A 24,942-nucleotide genomic window follows, 5' to 3' on the forward strand; every position below is an offset into this window, starting at 1 on the left:
AAACTACAGAAGCTGTCGCTCCTGTATAGGTCTCTCCTCGTCCCAGGTGTATGGCCTTCAGCCTCATCTTGGTCTTTCATCCCCCACATTCTCCTGCTTATGAGGAGGGATAGTCCTAAAGACAGAAAGCATAAAGCGGGTCCTTAATGTCCTCACACCATAAAGAACTTGCTCAAAAGTACTGGGTGATTGAGTTGATAATTGGCATCATTAAGAGAAGCGAAGAAAATATGAAGATGCATCAGGGCTGTAGAGTTTAGTATGTAAATATTTCATAATAAACACCATCATTTCTAAAAATATAAATGTTTGCTAATTTAACCCTATTTTTCTTTTAACTCTAAGCATCTCTTAATAGTGTAGACTGTCATTTGAGCAAGAGACCACACTGTCCTTTAAAGGGTAGGTTTGTCTGTGCAGCAGACTCATTTCTGCTCCATGGTGAAGACCTCTCTCTCTCTCTCTCTCACTCTGTCTCTGTCCAGTTTCTCTTTCTTCTTTTGGCAGCTTCCTGTAATTTTCAGGGCACATTTTTTATATAAGGCATCCCTGAGTAGTTTACAGAATGTTCCTGACTTACCCTGGCTTTTTATGACCCTACTGGTTAAAGTCCTATTGTCTGGCCTAATAATAGTTGTTTTCAAAGCATAAATTTCATTTTAATTGAGGGAACGTGATGGTCTCTGACTCTTAAATCTTTCCAAGTTACTTTGAGTCACAGTGCAGCCCGCAGCATTTGCCCATAAAACAGATTCATCTGCCCATCACGCTTCCCCTGTAGAGCAGGCAGTGCAGAGGGGCGACAAACTTTATAGCTGACTTTTTTGTAGCTGACCTTATTGGCGGAATTGAATTTCTGTCCGTGCGTATTTTGCTATGCATTCGATCCTTGTTATCAAGGTAGTTGCGTTCTATCAAGTCACTGCGAGCACGCAGGGAGGAATACAGAACATTGCTCCTAGGGGAAACGCAGGGCTGGTTCTTGTGAGCCCCCGCTGATCAATACATAAGCCGGATATATGTGTGTTTCTGTCTAAGAACACCCTATTTAGCGTGTATTGTTGACTCGTAACATTGAACTCATGGCCGGGGGCGCCAGAACTCGTGCCCGAAGGAAGAAATCGAACACCCGTATTTTCTCCAGAAGGCACAGCACTGCCTTCTCACACTTAGGAAAGCCAGACAGCACTTGAGCGCCAAGCTTGGGAGCCATTTCAGACAGTGAGATCGCCAACAAAAAGCACAAAATTGAGGGGAAGATGGCCCTAAATAGACTATGAGAAGGACACTGTTGACGGTTGTCAGAGTAGAAACGCGAAGGCAGAGTATCCTCTTGTGTCCGCCTGCAGGCAGCTCAAGTTGCAATTCATATTTATTTTATTTTATTTTTTTTGCTGCTTTGTGCATGTTCTCAAATGACTGTAACAGTGTCCCCGGTATCAATTTGGGGGTTGCAAATACATTTTAGGGAGTGCACAGGTTAACAAATACAGACTCCAGGATGAATAAGGATCTGTTGCATTTTTGTGTATTTGAATATGGAGCTCAGGTTAATCACAGAAATATTTAGCATACGGTTAATGAACAGAATGCCCAAGACCCCATTATGGTAAATGCGAATTGCAGGAACACTGAAAATGGTAATTCTAACAAACCAAGGATTTTTTACCTGTTAATTTATGCCAAAAAGAAAATACGATAATGGCTTTTAGAAAGGTCAAGACCAAAAAGTGTAGAATATTAAGTTTTTCTATTTAAAAAATAGAAATAAACTGGCCTAGTTGTTATGAATATACCTCCATAATTAATCTTTCTTTTCTCCTCCCCACCCCTCCTTCCCTACCTCGCTGTCACCTCCTTTACTACATCTTACTACTAAAATGGTCTTGGGCAGGAAGTTGGAATCCTGCCAGGACGTGCTCAACAGAGGCTGCTGCCGGCAGGGGCAATGAAACACTGGAGGTTTGCTGCACTGTTCGGAATATTTATTAGATTCAGTGATGGAGTTGTCTCTGTTGATTAGCACACCTAATCTGAATTTTCAGAAGCACTGATGACCGTTTAATGTGAAAGTATCTTGCTCCCAGGCCCCAAGTGCATGACTTTACCTAAATGGTTAGATGCTACAGTGAATCTGTTTAATTTCCCATAACTAGCCTAGACTTTTATCAGGAATACTTGTTAATTTTAGATTTTATCTCCCCTCCTCAAGAGAGGTGATTTAAGTTCTTTCCAGGCAGCACATAAATAAAAGAGCATCACACCTGTTACTTCAGTCCTGGTCTCAGAGAAGCAAACAGCAGACTCTACTAGACCATAGCCACAAAGTCCAATTATAATGGCAGGAGAAGAAATGGGGCTTTTGGGGATCAGAAGTTGCGGGCATGATGCTGGGAGAGTTCACATACTCCTGGGTTCCAGTAGAATGAGAGACCTCGTCTCACAGCTGATTGTGGGGAAGTTATTTACAAAAGTCCTCTGAATAAAAGAGCAAGACAATACAAATGGGTGCATACTTCTAGAACCTGAACATATAAACGCTAATAAAATGTGCTTTGACGTATAGCCACTAGTTTTAACAATCGTGCAGAGGTACAGAGCTACCGTTGTTCCCAAAAGGAAAGGATATGGATACTTTCCTAGAGAAATTTTTAAAAATTAAAGTGGGAATATTTTGGAGGTAAATAGAAGCATACTTATTTTTCCCTTGAAATTGTGACACTGACCCTTACTGTCCTCCCCAGCATAAAGCTGTACTAGATGGTATCAGCTTCAAAAAACAAGACTTTAGGTGTGAAGAGATTCAGTTAAATTGCTCCTGTGAGGTCTTGAGTTTATCAACTTGAAAAAAAAATGCTTTTTATTTTGGTGACAAGTGTCTCGTGAATAAAAATTTCAGGGGAGAAATGGTGTTCTGCGTTCTGGTATCTCAGGTAATGAGGAAGCTTCAGAGGAAACTTCCTCTCCGTCCTGAAGGCTTTAGTATAAAAGATGGCCATGGCGGCCGGCACTCTGATGGTAGCCTGGGGCCGGCAGACACAAGCCAGCGGGCAGCAAATGGCACAGCGGTGAGCAGGACCCTCGCGGAGCGGAGGGACTAAAAAGTCAGTTCATGTATGAAATCACTACAGTTCTTTAGATTACTCTGAAGTGATGTCCACTCATAGCTCTCTGTGAAGGACTTTTTTCCTCTTGAGAAACATAATTGTGGACATCCCTGAATCGCTTCAGAACACTGAGAATTTCTAAGGCTTTTGGTAGAGTTTAAAGAGGTATAATTCTTCCACCACATGAAATACTTTATTTCTGAAATGGTGATAATTAAACATACTTAGTGATACTTGAAACATTATATTGGAACTCAGAAGAACTGGTTTTCCCGTTTGGATTTATAAACTTCCAAAAGTTGGCAGCTGGCCCTCATAAAAGATTGCTTCCAACAGAGCTCTTCTATCTTTGTTTGTGTTTTCCTTTCGCACTTCAGCACATTTGTCTTTTCTTCTAGCTGCTCTAGCACTCTGAGCAACAGTTGTCTGCTTAGCAGCTCTGTTCTGAGGGGGCTTTTTTCCATCCTGACAGGATGGCTTTATAATCAGATGGAATTAAGTGGAGTAACCAGCTCGTATCAGGAAGGAAAAGACTGGAAGAAGTGAAATGCAGAGGCCCCTTAAGTATGATTTGCAAGTCCCTCAAATACCCTCTTATTGAATCCAAATGCGAAGGGGTATAAATCGTAATGTGTTTTAAAAATGTGCCCTCACTTCTTGGAGGAGATGCGTTCCCGCCCAGCCATCTAGGAAGCGAATGCCCAAGTTTGGTCTAATTCCGTCGCTAAGGTAAAGGTCTAGCTCCAGGGAAAGCCCTAATGTGATGGTTTAATAAGAAAAGAGTTAGGATAGACCTCTTGCCCCGGGGGTTGCTGATTCTGAAACTGCCCAGTAACGTTCTTTTCACTTGTAGTTGTCGGAAGTAGCAATTTTCAAGGTTTCAGAAGAGGAAAGCATATGCTTTAAAGAAAATATAGAAGAAGAAAATAAGAATCCCCTACCACCAGGTTGGAATTTTTTTTTTTAAACAAAGATATTCCACTCCATGGATGACCAGAATTTATGTCCTCAGTCCTTCATTTGGGGACATTTGGGTTGTTTCCAATTTCTCACCATTATGAACGAGGCTGCGGTGAACAAGCTTGTGGCCCCATCATCCTGTCCACTATGATGACTTCAGGAGGACAGATTTCTTGGTGGAATCATTAGATCAAAGGAGTAATAACTGTTTCCTTTTACTTGGTAGTGTTTTTTCGACTCTGGGGTCTCCTCTCCACTGTCTGCTGTATCCCTGGTCTTCACTGCTCTGCCAGCCTCCACCTCACACAGAACAGATTTGTTTTATTTTGTGTTGATAATTGCCTTCCCTCGTACGTGGCCTATCCATAGACCTACAAGAAACACAGGGCTCTGAGGGGAGACGGTAACACATCGATCACACACTGTCTCCGGATGACGACTGACTGTACGTCACTTGAATGCTCACATGTGTTCAGTCTTGGGTTTCCTGCCAGATTTTAATGAGCTAGAATGTTTTCCAAAATTGTGGTTTGAGGTTTCCTGTCCTCTGTCTTCTTCAGAGGGGAGTTAGGAAACCCTTTCGGTTCCTGCCTTATAAATTCCATCTCCTTTTTGAGCCATAAACCTTTTGATAACGAACTTCAACTCACTTTGGGGGACTCAGCCTCCCAAGAGAGGATTTGATTTTCTGGGAAAATTACCATGATGCAAAGATGTAAGAGAGAGGTAAAGATAATTCAGTTAATGCAGGAAAAGAGGTAGACTGCTTTAATGATTTCTTGAAATAGTATTACCAGATTTCTTCACCACAGTATTTATTAAACATCTCATATGTGTCAATTATATTACATGCTAAATGAACAACCTGGCTTCCTAATACCTTAAACAAGATAAATTACTAAACAGTTAATATATTCTTGTTAGCCCCAGAAATTGCCTGCTCTGCGAATTAATAAATATTAACTGTTGTACATTATGTACTCTCTTCCACATCTGTAATCATAGTTTTATGGTTGGGAGCCTTTAAAAAAAGATCTAATGCATTTCCTCATTTTGCTGTAGGAGCGTCCGTATCCATCAGTGGTTAAGACTTCCATAAGTAAATATTATACAGCCTGTATTGATAACTCCCTCGATATCTCACACTTCTTTGTTGGGGAATTATTTACTAACTCCAGCCTAAAGTTACCATGCTACCGCTGTAAGCTTACACCTCTTTCGTCATTAGCAGCGTTGAAATTTGCTCTTAGAAATACGAGCCCTGCATATGGTCGATGTGATTTCCTTCTTGTAATGAGAGGAGAGCAGACACACGCTCACTCACGGAGTGATGAAACATGGAAGAGGAGATGACTCAATAAACATTTTAAAGAATGTTTGCAAAGTGTGATTTTCAAATCTGTGTTGAACTGAAATTCCCAACTTGGTCTCTGCACAACTGTTTTTACTAACTTGTGTTTTGGTAGAATGCCATTGGTCTCCATTGACAGTCTTCATGAATAACAGCCCAGTGAAACTCGCTGCTGCATTTGCCATAAGGAGGACCTCTAGGGGGAAAAAAAATCCCATCTGGTCCTCACACCAAGATTATTGTACTTCTTCTGAGCCACTGGTTTGTTAAAGACAGATCAGACCAGGTTTCCCTACTAGGCAATTCAAGCCAAACTGTGGCCTCCCCATTAATAAGTAGGGGCTTCAGGGCACCCAAGGCTGCCATGTTGCCTGACTCAGGGCAATGCTATTTGGACTGTATTCTTTGTGACTGTACCTCAGAGTGGTGCCCACAGGAGCCCTTGGGCCCGCTGGTATGTACTTTTAACACCTCATTCTTGATTCCTCCTTTTTTTCCTCATTCTTTTTCTATCCATCTTCTCCCCCTCCTATTTTGAATTTTCATAACATTGTCGCATTCTCTGGGCGTGTGTAAGCCGCCCAGAGTCCTTTGTGGAAAGAGGTGCCGCAGAAATTGATCGGTGCAAACCTGCATTCATACTGTTAGTGTCCTTATCCACACCGTGGCATCTTGCTCGATCCTTACCCCCCGTTAGTGGTGGTGGTTTCGGCTCAGACATATTGGTTTTGATAAGCTGGTGCCTCTGTAAAATCAGAATATGGCCTGTAAGCTCCTATTTGAAATGGGAGTCCAGTATAGCTATAAACATATGGCTCCCACTGTGAAGTGTTCATTTTCCCTTCCCAGGGAGTTTTGAAGAAATGCACACGAACATATGTCCAGTCACAGGATTCCCTGCCAGGTTTTTTCTTAAATTATGGCTTGACATTTTAGGTCATTAAGTGGACACAACTGTCTGCATATGTTTTCCTTTAAAAAAAAAAAAACACACATTTGAAGACATTTATCCAGTGACATAGCTCAGCGTTCGTACTTTGCCCTGGTGTATTATTTAGTATTCTCAACCCTTAAAATCAGGCAGAAATTGACAGACCTGTGAGCAGTCGTTCTGTTAGTGGCTGTGGAGTCCTTGGGTATTGAGTGAAAGCCAGGAATTCATTTTCCTTTTTTTTTTAAGGCATATATTGTGTCATTCTTAGTAAATCTTTCGTTTAAAGGAAAGAACCTTGAAGGTAGAGTCAAATGGTTCATTTTTAAATTGCGCCTCCATGACTAACGGTGATTTTGAGCAAATCATAGAGCCTAAGAGCGCCTCAATCCCCTGATGTAGAAAATGAATAATACGAATGCCTGTCCCACCTACCCCAGAGGGCTCCTGTGCATCTCAGAGGAGATAAAGCGGGGAGAAGTGCTTTGGAAACTTTAAGAGCTGTTAGAACTGTGTTTTCCCAGTCTGAGATAAAATGAGATCGCAATAACTAATAGCAAAACCACTATTTATTTGGCTCAGATACTGTCCGTTCTGCTAGAATTTTACCTCCTTCACATTCTTCCCACCTGGATCTGGGAGTCAGCTGGGATTGTTGAGCACATGCTTGGGAATGAATCTTGGGTTCCTCAGAGCATTCGAGTTCCTTCTCTGTGGCTCACCGAGTTGAGGGGTTTTCACTGCTCCTCACACAGGTAGGCCTGACCAACTCCTTGGCCTGAGGCCCTTGATGCCACTAGTGTCTTCACCAAAGGGACGTAAGTCATCCCTGTGTAACCACTCCTCACACCTGTCAACCCTGAAGTTCTCTCCTACGTCACTTCTCAGAGTATCTCAAAATGGAGAAAACGCCCTTCACACCTGGGTGGTTTGTCAGGACACTGAAGGAGAAGGAGCATCAGCGGGATGGCTGGGAGCGAGGTGTTCTCGAAAGCCCGACTCGGAGGTTTCTGTCCCAGACTCTGCACACGTCATCTAAGGTTGCCGCAGAGACCACGAGCTGAGGGGCCCAAAGTTGCCGTCAGCTTTAGGAAGCCTCTGGCTGTGTTGGAGCTGTGAGCTCTACCCAGACTGTGGCTGTGCTTTGAACATCATTGGCAGGTGAGCTGCCATGGCTGATGACTAGACCGCTGTCTCCCACTAACTGGGGGGGGGGGGGGGGGACAGGAAGCTGGCTACCTCGGAGAAGGTGGAGAGAATGGAAATCAAAACAGATACATGCTTTTCGGGGAGCCCTGGGTGACAGGAGGCCACAGGGGTAGAGAATGGGCCTGCTCTTTGTTATATAAACCACACAAAGCCGTGGTCTTCGCTAGCTCTTATGGTGGCTTCTTGCCTTAGGAATCAGCTATCGTGAGCTAAAGGGTTTCTGGTCCTTGTTAGTCTGCTCTGCCAAGAATTTCCCCCCTTCCTCTAATACATTACTCGTTTGGACATGAAGTAAACTCGTGCACCTCAGCTCTGCCTCGGAAAGTGAAATCCGGCCCAGAACTGGGGGCACTTGTCCTAGAACCTGGCGCTCATAGCAAGCATGTGTGTTTTATTTACATCGAGCTGATTGGGAGGCTGGACCTGGTGGGGAGTGTGGGTGTGACGAGCTGAAGCAACCCCTTCTGCTGCCGCTCACACGGTGCTGGGTCCCGCTCTCCAGCTGCGGCACCGTACACTCCAGAACAAGGATGGCAGAGCTCTGTTTTCACATACCTAGTTTAGTCCCGAAGGGTGGTATGCTTGAAAAACTTTTGTAGACCCAACCATTAATTCTGTGTTCATTGATTTTGACTTTTAACTACAATAGAGCAGAAGCTAAAGGTTTATTATTCTCTTTTTCATTGATATTTAATTCATTAATGAAGAGACTGGGTGGTAGTCTTTGATACAGTACAACACTGAGAGGAAGAGTATTCTTACAAAAGTTTTTGAGATCAAATCAACCAATGTGTATTGGGTATTAACATAATACAGGAAAATTCTGTTTTGGCTAAGAGCAGGACTTCTGACAATCAGCTATGCTGACATTTTCATCTTGTGGGTGGTGAAGGAAGAATGAGTTCTGTTGTAGACTTAATTTTGGCCTTCAAGGGAAGACTGGCTAGTAAGAGGAATTGATGAGAACATTGAGGAAAAGGAGCTAGATCATCTTAGAGCTTCTAATAATCAAGGAAAGGAGTATAAACTCTTGAAGACATCGAGGTAGAATTTTGATAAAATCATTAAGGAAAAACTTCAATTTTCTCATGCCTAGTAAAAGAATCTCTTACAAAGAAGGAAATAGTCTGCAGGGGGATGAGAACAGAGGAGCCAAAGAAATCCTGTGATCATTGTACCCCCAGCCGTCCATGAGAGAGGGGACCTAAGTCTGCCAGTTCGAATTTACTCTGTCCCACAAACCCTATTGCGGACGAAGATGTGCGGAGCTTTCAAAACCAGTAAGACTGTCAAGATTCCACGTGCGCCAAGCAACATTCCTCTTGTCATCAGAATTTGTAGGCAGATTTTCTAGTGATGACTAGGCTACGTGAAAATTTGTGGGTTATTTTTTTTTCCCCCATCAGTTTACTATATCAGCCTCCTATTTGGTTAGCTCATATAATTCTCTTAAGCTCAATTTTGTACATTCATAAAAATTATTTTTAGGACCTACCAAATAATACTGGCCTCTGGTAAGGCCACCTCTAGCTCATCTTTTTATAACTTCAGTGGTGATCATTGAGGAACATCTCCAGTAATCTCAAATTTTAAGAGATAGATTGATTGATTAAATGATAGTGAAAATCTCTAAGTTTAATTCTGTGAAGATGTATACAGAATGAAGTAAAGTTTACCAAAATATCAAGAGGCTCATGTTAAATGTGGATTATTTGCCAGGAAGGATTCTACTCAACTAGCTTAAGCTAAAAAAAAAAAAAAAAAAAAAAAAAAAAAGAAGTGGGGGGTGGGCAGGCAATTAATCGAAAGGATGTAAGAGTATCTCGTGAAACCTAAGGTCAGGAAATGAAAAGTTGAGAACCAAAGTCATATGCTCTTTCTTTCTGTAGTTCATAGACTCTCATGTCTACTTCTCTCTTTGTCTGCTTCTCCATGAAAACAGCTGCCCAGCCCGTGCCTCACAAGATCATTCAAGAGCTTAATGGAAACCAACTAGAATCTCAGAAGCTCGAAGTTCAAGGACGGAGCCTTTGGCCCAGCTTGAGCAAGTGTTCGCTGCTAGGCCAGGATGACTTCTACTCAGTAACTGTTATTTAGGGAGACTCTTAGAGAAGTGGACCTTGGGCAGGACTGTGAGTGCTGGGCAGCTTTCAGAGAAGGAGGAGACATACATTCCACACATGCATCCCCAGTGGTGTCTGCCAAAGATAAACAGAGAAAAATCATTTTAAAAATCTCTTTGGAGTAAAATAAAGAAAAAAACAAAGAGTACGCAGATTATTAGAGCATATTATGTGGTTTTACGTATGAGAAAAAAACAGACGTGCATACTCTTTTGTTTCTTAGATGTGGGAGTGATCTCCATGTTGGAAGTGTTATAACAACATGTTAAAGAGGGAATTAAATTCCAATATAATAAGCGTGGAATAAGGAAGCGCCTAAGTACATTAGATTGTTGAGGCTTTTATAGCCTCTTATAGGGGCGCCTGGTGGCTCAGTTGGTTAAGCATCCGACTCTTGATTGGGCTCAGGTCATGATCTCAGGGTGGTGGGATCGAGCCTGTGTCGGACTCCACATTCAATGGGGAGTCTGCTTGATATTCTCTCTCCCTCTCCCTCTGCCCCTTCCCCCACTCACTTGCGTGCTCTCTCTCTCTCTCTCTAAAATATATCTTTAATAAAAAAATAAATAAAGCCTCTTATAGCACCAGTACAGAGCACCTTAGCAAATGAGGTTGAGAGGAAGTGCTGTCAATAATCCAGAGGTATTGTGAAGAAGTAGAGAGACTGTAGGAAGCCGGAGGTGGGGAAATAGTGCCTTACATTTTCCAAAGAGGAGAGAGAAAGTTTGGTTCTGAAAACTTGATGCTGATGTCCTACTGTTAAGATCCTAGGAAAGATCACTTATCTATACTTAAAAAGTAACCTTCACTAGGTACCGGCTTGGGTCTATGAAGAAGAGTCAAGCTGACTAGTAACTATATCTTAAAAAAAAAAAAAGAGTTTACCCTAGCAGACCAGGAGACTGTGTGATACCTAATTCATCTTGATTTAGCTGGATATCTGAATGAGATTTTCAGATCCCTGTGGACTAGGTAGAGAAATGTAGTATGAAAGATGGTGCTGTTGGGTGAAATTGATGAGTGGAGTGATAGCAGCCTCTCAAGGATTACACATAGCCTTCACTGGTCTATGTGTCTGTTTCTGTGCCAGTGCCATGCTGTCTTTGTGATCACAGCTTTGTAGTACAGCTCGAAATCCGGCATTGTGATGCCCCCAGCTTTGTTTTTCCTTTTCAGCAGTTCCTTGGCGATTGGGGGCCTTTTCTGGTTCCATACAAATTTAAGAACTGTTTGTTCCAGTTCTTTGAAAAATGTCATCGGTAATTGTACTTGACCTTCTCGTATTCGTCCACATAAACAGTGGACACAGAGCTAGAAATCATACTAATCCAGTCTTCAACACAGAAAACTAGGAGGGATGGTTATATACACCAGTTGGCAACACCATCAAAGGACAGAACCTGCTGGAACGTGCACCCAAGCCAAAAATGTAAAATGCAATAGGTTATAAGCACAGTATTTTATGCGGAGTTCAACTGCAGAAACACAGAACGAAAAACACTAGGCTTAACGCTAATTAGGGGAGAAAAGTTGTAGGAGTTCGTGAGCTAGCAGTATGATACGGTTGCAGAAAATATATCCAGTGCCAATGTAATTTTAAATTGTATTTGTAAAGGAAATGTCTCCAGATTAAGGGCTGTAATACTGCGTCTTTATGTTAGCGAGTCCACATCTGGATTGTAGCAAGCTTTTCTGGGAAAGACATTCAGAGAATGGTGATCAGGAAGCTTGATTTATAAATTTTTTGACGCTTAGGTTATTTCTATGTGTAGTGAACTGTAAGGAATAAAATCTACCGTAGCGTGTTCTCAAGGAGCCTACTTTGTGTCAGCCAATCAAAGTGCATAGAACCTAAATACTCGGGTAAAATCTACTCCCCCCCCCCCCCACCGCCCCAGTCTGTTGAGCTTGAGTGATTTGGTTTAACAGTGATAATTCTCCTTTCATTGAAAATGTATATTGGTTTCTGAATGCTAAGTTAAATTTTATATTCTGCATTACTAATTTATTCAGCCATTGGGTGTCAGCACTGTTTCATGTAAATCATAAGTAATTTTCTACTTTTATCATGGGAATGAGCAAAAAGGGTTTTAGATGGAGACAGGAAAGATTCCAAATTTATTTAAAAATAAAAGTAGATAGTTTAAAAAAAAAAAGTATTCCCCAAATTGAGGATTTGTTTCCCATGCCTATAAAAAGCATGCACATGCGTGTGTGGACACACACATACACACTACCATAGATAAATGATAGTGTATATGGATTGCAGGGGTTGGCAGCCTAAAAATGTTATGTTTTCCATAGTCTGTTGAATTAGATATTATTTATTGATAAAGTCTAAATAAAACAAGGCCATATATCATGCTACAGATCTTAAAAACATAGCTGGTACAGAGAGAATACAAGTAAATTATACATAGGCATTTCCTTTTGGGTTTTGAGATCTACTTTTTAAGTCATAGAAAAGTCACCATGAGGATTTTTATTCCCATCCTTTCTTCTGATCCCCAGCACCTGGCCCTCATGGCCACTACGAGAATACTCAGTTGAACGACTTTAAGGATAACTGTAGCTTTTTAGTCTTTGCAAACCCGTGATCTGAATGTGAATATTTACAACCTTGATTTGTCCTTGACATTAGAGGACGTATAAGCTGTCTTGGAAAATGAAGCGTCAGAGAGCAGAAATTAGTCAAAAGTCAAAAACCCGTCCATTTAAATGTGGCATTCTTGGTTCAGCTGACCCTCCTCCTCATTCGAACTTATTATAAACTTTACATCAGTAAAGTGAGAGAAATGATGCTAAATGGGGGTTTTACCTCCATACCTTGGGTGCTTCTTTCAATACTAAGGCTTATGTATCTTATGAGCTCATTTCTGTATGCTCCACCCACCGGACTCATCTCACAGTGGAAGATCGGAGAAGCTGCCACAGAGCTAACCTTTCTCGCGAACCTGCATTCAGGCTGATGGTGGCAAACGGAAGCTAGTAAGTAAAGGGAACCCAGTCTGCATTGGCGTAAAGGTCTCCGTTGAGCTAGTGTCCAATCAGCCTGAAGTTCAAACTCCCTCTCTGGGCTGTTTCTTCTCCACAGTGTCTCGTCTCTTCCTTTCTTCTGTCATATCCAGGTGATAGGAGGGTCTTGCATTCTTGAGGTATTGTGGGCAGTTCTGGACCATTTACCCTCCATCTCTGCTGCCGCCTCCTGTCTTCTCAGGTGTATCGACCTCTTTTCATTTGCTGCTGAAGGAACTCCTGCTGCAGGAACTTCTGGTCAATTCTCCTGCTGCCCTTGGAACAGATGGTCCCTTCTCACACCTGCCCCACTCCGGGGATTCCTCTCGACTTTGGCTTTCAATAATACTGTGGATCCTGTGAACCCCAGGGCCAGTCCCTGGCTTAAGCCTTCTCCCCAGAGCTTTGCTGCATATCATCTTACCCCTTACCGTGGTGACTCCTGGCAGGCCCTTAGATCTTAGCGCTCATCTACCTTCTGTGTTCCTGCTGAAAGCATGTGGAAATACTAGGCTCTCTGGTTCCATCTTAGAGCCAAGGGAGACTGCAAAGAAGTGGGAAAGGGAATCGTCCTTAACCCTCCCTGCCTAACTACACCTCAGCATTATTTCTGTTCCGTGCTACAGCCACACCTGGTTGGGTGATCTCTTGCCAAGTTCAGAACTGGAGGCCAGGCATGCGTCCCTTCCTCTATCTGCTTTCATTCCCATCTTGTTCCCTCTAGATTTTTTCTACCTTCCCCACTAGAAATGCTTTTCCTTCCTCTTTCTGTGGAAAAGGAATGTCCCCTCTTCCACCTGCCATATAGGTTTGTTCTTGAGGGTACCTCAAAATAGAAGGGTTGTAGGGTGGAGGGTGGACATTACTGAGAAAAGAGAGTACATCAGGAGGTCTTCCAAAAATATCCCCAGAGCAATTCAATAAATATTTATGGAGCAGCTATTATGTGCTAGATTATGGTGAGGAAAATAGCTGAGACGCCTGTCCTTAATGAGCATATGGCCTTGAGCATTCTACAGCAAAGATGCCTACACAAGGTCATAGAGATATATGCATAAGGATGATCATTGTGACATTAGTTTTAGAGTCAACTGAAATGTCCATCAATAAGGAAATGGTTAAGTAAATTATGGAATGTTATGGAATATTCTATGTACTATGGAATATTATGCAGTAGTTGAAAAGAGATAATAAGATAAATCTGTACATACTCACATGGAAGTAGAATTTATACATACTCATCTGAATATATGTTGTGTAGAAACATACACGCATTTGTATGTCTGCATGAAAATAAAAAATTTTAAAAATACACAGCCAACTATTAATGATTTCCCCTAAGAGGTGAGATCTGACATAGATGGGGAGAGGTAAAGAAGGGAACATTCCCCTTAATAAACTTCTATATTGTACAAGTCGTATATTGCTTTTGTCATTTTTGAGACAAACAGCAAAAATATACACCAAGAGTTGTAACTGGCACACAATCTAATTTACATCTTTGGAGTTATTTCCAAACTGTACATAGACAGGAGGGGATGAAAAGGTGAGACAACACACTCTATTCCAGCTCTCTTGTCCCCTTGTCCTGGGGAAGAAAGCCAGGTAGCATGCCCAGACCTTTAAACTGTCTCCCCAGGACAGTGATGGTGTCCCTCAATGTACACTGTCTCCTGTCTTCACTTTGCCTCCCCCCCCTCCCCTTCAGTCCCTCTGTGTTTTCAGCTCCTTTCCCTCCCATTCAAAGCCCCTGTCTGCGTGTTTCCCCAGGTTGTCATCTTTTTAAAAAAGATTGTATGTATTTATTTCTTTTAAAGAGGCGGGGGAGAGAGCAAGTGCGAGCAGGGGGAGGGGCAGAAGGAGAGGGAGAGAGAGTCTGAAGCAGACTCTGCGCTGAGCACGGAGCCCAACACAGGGCTCAATCCCACGACCCTAAGGCCCCCACCTGAACTGAAATCAAGAGTTGGACGCTTAGCTGATTGAAACACCCTGGCGTTCCCCAAGTTGTCATCTTTTGTCTTAGAAATCAACAAGTCCCAGATGTCCTCCCATGTCTTAAACATTTTCATCACCTCTGGTGTCTGTTATAAATCAAAATTGCTGTCTGTGTCCTCCGGTTCTGCTGCTTTAAGCCCAGTGGTTATATACAGAGAAGGAACGCCTGACCCTTCATCAGGATCGCAGTTTGTTTGGGGGGACTGTTACCCCTTCCCATCTAAAGTTACCTAGAGGGCGCCGGGGGCTCAGGCAGTTCAGGAGCTGCGTTCGGCTCAGGTCATGATCCTGGGGTCCTGGATAGAGCCCGCATCAGGGCTCCCAGCTCAGCAGGGAGTCTGCTTCTCCCTCTGCGCCTCCCCCCTGCTTGTGCGCGCATGCGCGCTCTCTCTCTCTCTCAAATAAATAAATAAATAAATAAATAAATAAATAAATAAATAAATAAAATCTTTCTTAAAAATTAAATTAAATTAAACCTATGGGCCCAGGTTGGTTTTTCTCCGGAAACACTCATCACATCTTTCAAGACACGCATTCTTCCACGACTGTATTTTTTAACTTGTGGTTCTGAAAGAGCATGGGCCCATCTCAACTTTGGATTACACTAGAAAACCTTCTTGGTTTAATCTGTGGCTAGAGGGTGCCACACCCCACCACTCCTTCCCCATTTCTGGGGCCATCTCCTGGCTGCAAAGGGGAGGGAAGAGGGCTCCTATCACATAACAGTACGCTCCATGGGTGCCTTGTATGGAAACGATACGCGGTTTCATCCTTAATTCTTAGATATTAGGTCAGTTCTTCACCATTCATATATAGGTATAGCTAGTGTTTTTTCTTTTTCATTTGTTTTATGTTTAATAAGATTTCTTACAACTTCAAGATAGCCCGGGTTTATTTCCTTCCTTCGTTGCTTACTAGCTGTATGATCTTAGGCAAATATTTCTCTCTGAGTCTCAGTCCCCTTGTCTGTAAAATGGGACATTGATAGTACTAACCTCATAGTGTTATTGGGAGATTAAATAAGTTAATAAAAGTAAAGCACATGGACTAGTACCTGGCACATAATAAGTAGGTGATATTTGTTACACTGCAAATGCCCTTCTTTGTAACTTTTCCTTTTTAACTTATATTTATTTTTCATATTTTAATTAATTAAAGATATAGATCTTCCAGGTTCTCATAGTATCTGCATCATACGCACATGATTCATTCTTGTGCTTCTGTTTTTTCCTCCCCATTCCCCACTTCTTCAGTCTCAGTACTTTTTTTAAATCATCCTTCTGGTCTCACCCTCAAATCACTGGCTCCAGGAGGCCTCCCTGACCGCATGGCTTGAGGCTAGGTGAGCTCCACCTGCCGTGTATACCCTGGTTTTTGCACCTATACACTCAGGGAAGGTATAGATACTTGCTTTGTGTCTTGACTCCCCTATAGGACCGTGGCTTCATAAGGGCAGAGACCATGCTGACCCCCGATGCTACAGCTCTAGGGCCCAGCTTAGAGCGTGGGCATAATAGGTTATTAATACTCATTTAATGAGAAAATGCGGATATAGGAAGTAAGACTTAAATGGGTTACCAGACTCAATCCACATTTCTACAGAAACCTCTAAGAACATAGACCATTTAGAACAATTTTGAAAGGAAAATAAACACCTGAAGAAAGGCTGTTTCCATCTATATTGGGTCAGGCCCCGTTTTAAATAACGATTATTATTCTAAATGCTGGGATAGGTTATCAAGCTGATAATGTTATTACTGCTCTTATGGTTTTAAATTTAATCTTGGGAACAAGCTTATGTACTTCAAGAAAAGCTTTGGGGTTAAAAAAAACATAAACAGAGATATAAATATGCATGAATATATACACATGTATATGTATCTGTGTAATTCACAGATATTTTGTGAAACTCACTGAACCTTCCCTGGCTCCTGGAGTATTTATCAGGCTCTGTTTGGAGTTTCCTTTCAATTAGAAAAGGCCTTCTGGCAACTTTTTTCCTACTACAGTTGTTTCAAATAATTTTGTGTAGACACATGAAAAAATGCACATTACTTGGCATCAGGGAAATACAGATCAAAACCACAGTGAGATAGCACCTCCCACCAGTTAGAATGGCTAAACTTAACAAGACAGGAGACAACAAATGTTGGCGAGGATGTGGAGAAAGGGGAACCCTCTTAACACTGTTGGGGGGAAAGCAAGTTGGTACAGCCACTCTGGAAAACAGTATGGAGGTACCACAAGATGTTAAAAATAGAGCTACCCTACGACCCAGCAACTGCACTACGGGGTATTTACCCCCAAGATACAGATGTAGTGAAAAGAAAGGACACCTGCACCCCAATGTTCATAGCAGCAGTGTCGCAATGGCCAAACCGTGGAAGGAGCCGGGATGCCCTTCAACAGATGAACGGTTAAAGCAGACGTGGTTTATATATACAATGGAGTCTCACTCAGACATCTGAAAGGATGAATACCTACCATTTGCATCAACATGGATGGAACTGGAGGGTATTATGCTAAGTGAAATAAGTCAATCAGAGAAAGATAATTATCATATGGTTTCACTCATATGTGGAATATAAGAAATAGCGCAGAGAATCATAGGGGAAGGGAGGAAAACCGAATGGGAAGAAATCAAAGAGGAAGACAAACCATGACAGACTCTTGACTTCGGGAAACAAATTGAGGGTTGTGGAAAGGGAGGTGGGCGGAGGGACGGGGTAACCGAGTGATGGGCATTAAAGAGGGCACATGATGTGATGAGCACTGTGTATTACATGCAACTAATGAATCGTTGAACACTACATCAGAAACTAATGACGTACTTTATGTTGGCTAATTGAATTTAAATTAAGAAAAATAAAAATAAAACAATAAAATAAAATAGCTGAATATCCTTTAGCTAATGTAATAACTAAACATTACTGGAAGCTTTAAAATTCATTCGACAGGTAATTTTTTAATGTCTGCTATATGCCACAGGTCAGCCTATTGAATGTTTTCTTTCCTGAATGTTTTAACCATATTAGAACAGTACAGCTTTCAAACACAGCTACATAATTGTTTATACACAGTAAGTGAGATAAATCCTTTGCACTAGAAACTCAAGTTTTAAAAAGGAAAATAAACCGAGATCGAAGTCATGGAAAAACACAACCCAGCCCTGATCGCTGTAAATAATATCTTAAGAATCCCCAGCTGGGGAGCGTATATTCAGAAATTAATTCTCTTTATCCGCACAGCCAGTGCCAGTTGGTTAGGAAGGAGCTGTGTCGGTGAGTCACTGCATCTCGTAGCAGCTTCTCTCTTCTGTTTTGTGTTTCTGTTAAGATATAAAAAGTTGCATTTCATTCACTTAAATTGGTTAAGTCAATAATATTTAATCCAGTCAGAAAACATCATCATAGTGAGTTTGAAACCCCGCATTATAGATTACCTCGAAATAAATACGGTGAAATTTTCCTTTTGCAGATGCAAGTATTGGCATTATGATGAAAACCTGCTCACTTCCAGTGTTGTCATTGTCTTCCATAACGAAGGATGGTCAACCCTCATGAGAACAGTCCACAGTGTAATTAAAAGGACTCCAAGGAAATATTTAGCAGAAATTGTGTTAATCGATGATTTCAGTAATAAAGGTAATGGCTATGGAAAATTGACCTTTTGTCTATGAAATAAGTTAATTATGAACAATTACAGAATGTAATTTTAGAATAATTAGCCTTTAAAAATTAATAATTAGCATCTTTTGATAGCCTCTGTTATCAGCAAGTTGGCACTGTGTCAGCCTTGTATATGAATGATTTTGTTTAATCCTGACAATAAGCCTTGAGATGGATGTTGTTATTATCTTTATTTTACACATGAGGCTCAGAGATGTTAAGTAACTTGCCAGACGTCACAGAGAGAGTAGTTAACAGATGATACAAATCGAGAGGCTCATAACTTTGTGGGTTTAACTACCATCGTGCACTATACCAATTCTCTGGGCCCTGGATTTTAGGAAAACTTGGTCGTGGGGATAGTTTATTGAAAGACTGAGAAAGCGCAATTGTGTGTATATCGTAATGCCGCCTGACGCTCGGTCCGTGGTTGTCAAAGTGAGAGCCACAGGCCTGTTCAATAGCCTGTATTTTGCACTTGAACAATGATGCAAATATTGAATTTGACCAGGAACCATGGACCATTGTTATTTATAATAGAAAGTATTTACTAAAGCTTATTTTGTTCAATATTTGATTTAGGATGTTGAATAAAAGGAAATAGTGTTTTATTTTTTATTCTTTTTAAGGAGTCAGCTATGATAGCATTTAGGGAGGTGTTGGTTAGTCTTGGTTCAACTTGGCAAGAGAGAGATTGAGCAATGGTTTTCCAGATAAGTGGGTTTTTTTAATTAACATTTTTTTTCTTTAAGTAGATCCATTATTGTAAGCTGAATATATCTTCTTAATGGCACAAGTATTAGAAGATAGATAATGCCATAGTTCAGACCCCAAATCAGTAAAATAAATGGAATTGTGCTGCTGAAACCCAGATCTGAAATATTTACTTACTCCTCTTTGCCTGTCATTAAAACAGAGTTGAATTCTTTGAAAATTGCCCGGAGAGCTCAGGCTACTTAATAGCAGCAGGATATTTGCTTTTTGGCAGATAAGTATTGCAGAGAATTTTTGTGTACAAGTAGTGATACCACTGAGTATATTAGAGGTGAAGACAGAACATGGGTAGCATGAAAATACATTCAGAACAGCTTTACGAAAGCTTTCTCCGAAACGTATTTGTAACTCCTGCAGCCTAGATAAGCCTCTGCTGTTTTGGCAAGGACATGACCAGAGCTTGATCTTGTATACATGTGTTAGCACGGAGAAGAGGGAGAAACATGGCCTCCTTCCTTTCCCCCTCATCTTTGTACAACTAATCACTTTTTTCAACTAATCACTTTTAATTACACTAAAGAATGTAAACTTTAAACTTTTTAGCCCTATCAAATGCCCATTCACTTACACATCTCATCTTGGTTGCAATGTTCTATGACAGGAGTATTTTCATTAAGAATACTATTCCTGTCTCAAGATAAATATCTGAAAATATGTTTTAAAGTGATACTGTTGGTACCAACAATACTTTAGATTTAGGAAAACCTACATCTACAAAAATAACTGAGAAATCTCATGTATGTGATTATGCTGCTTTTAAGAAGCCCTATGTTATTCATACAAGGAGAAGCTTAGCGTAGCCTTTAAAAAAAAGTAAAGATACGCGAAAATGTGTTTCCCATCCTAAAATAACTGCTTGGCTTCAGAAAAGGAGCACAAAGTTTTAGATGTCAGTTTTTGGTCCATTTTACTTTCATTTTCTTGAGATCAGTGTTTCTGGTTACAGACCCATACTATTCAGCTCTTATAACACATTTTAATAGCAATCAGGTGCAGGGCCGGCTTAGCTGACGGGGTACAGAGAGGCATTTGTTGAGGCTACCTTCGAGCAGAAGTACAGAAGGTCTTTAACTTTCCCAATTTCAAAAAAACCTTAAAATTTGTCAGTCCTGTCCTATGAGTGAAAACTTGGTGTGTTCTTTCCCGGACGTATTCAGAAAGTAAGAGTTTGAGTTATAATTTTTCTTCGAATGACAAAATACTAATATAATACCCTGCACAGGAAGCTGGCTTCTCCTAACACTTGGGTTTCTGGAAAATACAGTCCTCTCTACACAAGGTGTGGGGCGTTTAAATAGAGCACACTCCTCCATGCGTGTACCTCAGCCAGCTCGAGGCTCCGCGGGGCCAAGGTCAGGTGGACTCCACACTGTCAGTGGCTTGTAAGCACAGAGGGTCACATCGTTCTCTGGCTCATACTCCGTGTTTGCTGTAGGTCAGTCCCGGCTCTGCCCCACATCTGCACCGCAGGGCAGCCTGATCTCAGACATTGCCTGCCTTGTGCGAGGGAAGAGATAACGGTGACGCACTAGTGGGATTTTAACGCTGCTGCTCACAAGTGCGTCACATCATCTTGTCCCCATCTCACTGACCGTGGCGAGGCACCTGGTCTGGCCCGACCTCAGTGGGGTGGAGAGCATACTTATTCCCCAAGGAGAGGCGAATCTTTTGAACATTATTAGAGTCTGCCACCGTGCAGGATTCCCAAGAAGCCAGACGTCATTCGATTGACCCACTGATCTTTTGGACCACCTGAACGAAGAATCTAAATGTGAAGAACAGGCCATCAACTCATTTTTGGCCGTAACAATTTATTTTAGGTTTATCTAGATTGCATAGCCAAAAGAGCACCAAAATGCAATTCAGAAAGGCTTTTAAAAAAGTAATTTAGGATTGGAGCACCTGGGTGGCTCAATTGGTTGAGCATCTGACTCATGATTTCGGCTAGGGTGATGATCTCAGGGTCTCACATGAGATCAAACCCTGTGTCGCCCCCCCCCCCCCCCCGTCAGCGGGGAGCCTGCTTGAGATTCTTTTCCGCTCCCTCTGCCCCTCCCCGCCCCCTGTCACTCTCTCAAATAAATAAATAAAATCTTTAAAAAAAAAAATAATTTAGGATTGTTACTGAGCTGAAAAAAATAAGGTAAGATTTAAAAACAAAAAATCACTTAAATTAAGGGGAAAGTACCTAGATTTTCCTGGGGAAAAAATATAATTCAATATAAATTATATAAATATAATTTATTTATAATACTCATTAAAGCTGGATGCCAAAATAGAAAAAGGTAATTTTTTTTTCTTCTCAATTCTGAATACCCATGTGTAGGTGTATTAAGCATACAGCCTGATTTGACCACTTAACTACCAGCACATCATGAAATATAGCTTCTGGGGCCCCTGGGTGGTACAATAAGTTAAGCTTCTGAGTCTTGGTTTAGGCTCAGGTCTCGATCTCGGGTTCCTGGGATCGAGCCCCACGTTGGGCTCCGTGCTCAGGGAGGAGTCGGCTTAAGTTTCTCCCCTCCTCCCCCTTCCCTCCCCCCTCACGCATGCTCTCTTACTCAGTTGCTTTCAAATAAATAAATAAATCTTTAAAAATAAATAAATACGGCTTCTTTGTTGTTGTTTATGTACTCATGGTCCAAAATTTTAAACAACTTAAAAATAATTTTTGTGTCCCCAAGAAACATCTTTAGAGATCCAGGAGGTAGTTGTGGCTGTGACGGGCCAATATCAAGGGCTCATAGGGACACAAATAAAAACTATTCTCTAGCAACTGGGAAACCAGGTGGAAACTTTGGCAAATGTGTCTTGTTTTTATAGCAAAGTTTCCTGCACCAGATCACAAATATATACATGTATATTTATTCATTATATCTAAAAGTTACATTTAAATATTCACAAATGCATATATGATATATTTTATAGATATATATATATACACATATACATACTTGTTGATACCCAAAATTGGAGAAAATTGGATCCTTTGATGATTATTTGCCAACTTGATGGGAACTGTATTTATCGCATCAAGACTGCAACTTTCAACCAGAGCTGGAGGAAGATGGCCCAGAAGCAAATGTTAACCTATACCTTATGCAGACTCCAGTAAAGACGCATAATGTTATTTATAGTCAGCGTATCTTCAGAAATCTGGAGCCGTTACTTCTGTCAAAGCAAACAAAATGTTTTCCTTAAAGCTTTTAGATATGACATTAAATATGTGAATTTTTTTTAAAAAAAGTTTTCATGTCTGCTGGCCTAGTCATCGTATATTTAATGTTTCGAGAGATGTTTGATAACTCTCAGACTAACCAGTTCTCTGTAGACATATTAAACTCAAAAATTAACTCAAATAATATACACTACCTTCCTTCCCCGTGAAAATTCAGTCTGTTTGTTTCAGATGGACTGCCCAAAGGATCTGTTGCCCATTCCTGTTTCTTGAGAAAAATAATAGACTAACTGGTTCATAGACATAAATCTAATTTATAATGTTGACTGAATTTTTTTTTATTCCTAGAACACTTAAAAGGAAAACTAGATGACTATCTTAAGCTGTGGAATGGCTTAGTGAAGGTATTTCGAAATGAGAGAAGAGAAGGTTTGATTCAAGCACGAAGTATTGGCGCGCAGAAAGCCAAACTTGGACAGGTAGGAAACGTTGGATATTTACCATGGCAGCAGCTTGGAATTGGCAACTAAACAATCACATATGTTTTTAAGTACCCTTCAGATGTGTTTTTAATTGAAATGAAAATGCTGGCTTTATTAGATAACTCGTATGTCAGATGGACCCTCATGCTGATTCATATTAGCGTCTAATTTTAAATTGTGTGTGACAGACGATGTGCCATATATGAGGAGTGTTCTTTCACCTTGCCTCTTCTTTTTAAGGTTTTGGTCTACCTTGATGCCCACTGTGAGGTGGCTGTGAACTGGTATGCTCCACTTGTAGCTCCCATTTCTAAGGACAGGTAACATCACCTTGCTTTCTTTTCTTTCCTGGGTGAAAAGTAAACCTTGTCCTCGAGGGACAAATAGTCTTCTCCTTCTTCTCTTTCCAGTTCCATTCAGCGCCCCAAGCCTTGTGTTCTAAGTGTGATCCTTCAGCTCGTTGTTTCAGGGGGCGAGGCCAGGCTGATCCTTGGGGCAGTCAGGCATTGGGGATAAGCCGAGGGGGTCACACTCAAGAATGGTCCTGTGGTTGGGTTATTGAACAGACGTCCTCTAGCTCCAACAGCTTTCTCAAAGAGTAACATTAATTGCTCCCTCTACACTGTGGTAACAGTTCTAAAGACTCGAAGGCGCACGCCCTGAAACTATACCTATTGGTTTTTTATGCCCTTTTGAATTATTACTTCAGATAAAAAAGACCCGCTGTGGTGCATGGCAAGGCTTTGGGTTCCTATAGAAACTTTAGTAAAGTGTAGAAATAGACAACCATTCCATGGAAATGTGTCAGTCGCCATTCTGTTTACAGAAATGTCTGAACAACAGAAGGCGGCATCAGTCTCCTAGTTCCAACAGCCTTTCCTGCTTTTAGTCCAGAATTCTGACAATTTTTGGAATCGAGGGGAGAAAAAAACATGTCCCTGTGGTGAATAATATGAGTCAAAGAAAGAACTTTGGGGGATTCAATCATCAGAGGATTTAGTCTGAAGGCCTGTCATAAACATTTCTCACACGCTGATTTAATCCTCACGGCAGCCCAGCAAGAGAGATATTATTAGCTCCATTGTACTGAAGAGGATGTTGAAGCCTAGAGAAATTAATTGATTTGCCATGATTCAAACAGCTAATAAACTATCAAACCGAGATCTCTCTGGGACACTTTACACTATTCAGAAATCTGAGAATCATGGGAAGTGAAGAAAGATAACACACCTTTACCTCTCCAGGTGAAAGCTAGCAGTCTTCAGGCGCAGCGAGGAAGTGGTTTTCTGCAGGGTCCTGTGGCAGTCCCTCATACATCCCACAGTGACCACCCCCATCCTCACTGTCCCCTGAGAATCCACAGTCTGCGGAGAATAAAGCACCTGTCTCATCCACTTCCCCCAATCAAAATTCTAAGCCCTGCAGGTTTATCTCTTCTCCTTGGCTTCTAAAAAAAAGCACCTTAACAGGGTTATGAAAAGCTGCGATCTCTGTTTCAGGAAATGCATTTCAAAATCCTGTCTGATAAGATGACCATTAAAACAAGCCGGGTGCCAAATTATCTCTGCAGAGCTGGTCCTACACCTAACTGGTCATACAGGACTAGCATTTATGAAGCCCAAGTACAAGGTAGTTTTTCGCTTTGAGTTCTCAGGCCACTACTTAAGTTCTTCAACAGGTTTTGAGGGATTTTTTCCCCCCTTTTTAAAAAAAGCAGGACTACAATACAGTACTTTTTTTTTTTTTTGCAATGAAAGCTGTTGCAATAAAAGGAGTAGGAAAAGATCAAGTAAGGAACAGAAACAGATTTTCATAACTTTTTCCAAAGAAATAGAAAGCAACAAAGAGTTGGGAGAACCGCTAAGAATGTAGCGGGTGTTATTTCTATACACACACACACACACACTCGCTCACACGGTCACATTCACATTCACACTCAGATACACACATTCACGCTCGTTCATGCTCACATTCATATTCATTTTTATTTAATGGAGGAATAAGGAGGGAAAATAACAGGCAGGAAGATCTTGTAAATAATGCAAAATTACCAAGAGAAAGTTGCCTGTAGGACCAAAGTAAAAATGAAAAAGCACTAAGTTCAAAGACATGGCTCTTTGTCCCTGACATTGGCCCGTAAGCCAAGGGA

The 24,942-nt window shown here is 41.3% G+C and overlaps 1 protein-coding gene across 4 annotated transcripts in view; it reads left to right on the top strand.

Moving 5' to 3' along the window:
* GALNT7 (polypeptide N-acetylgalactosaminyltransferase 7) overlaps positions 1 to 24,942 on the top strand; it is a 135,054-nt gene that overhangs the window by 90,685 nt on the left and 19,427 nt on the right. For all 4 annotated transcript variants that reach the window (XM_026518854.4, XM_026518853.4, XM_048212281.2 and 1 more), the window contains exons 3-5: positions 18,169 to 18,335; positions 22,660 to 22,790; positions 23,034 to 23,113. In XM_026518854.4, coding sequence (XP_026374639.2) covers positions 18,169 to 18,335; positions 22,660 to 22,790; positions 23,034 to 23,113 — 378 coding nt within the window. The remainder of the gene's footprint in view (positions 1 to 18,168; positions 18,336 to 22,659; positions 22,791 to 23,033; positions 23,114 to 24,942) is intronic.

This window comes from Ursus arctos, unplaced genomic scaffold (genome assembly GCF_023065955.2).
Source record: "Ursus arctos isolate Adak ecotype North America unplaced genomic scaffold, UrsArc2.0 scaffold_11, whole genome shotgun sequence".
Lineage (NCBI taxonomy): Eukaryota > Metazoa > Chordata > Mammalia > Carnivora > Ursidae > Ursus > Ursus arctos.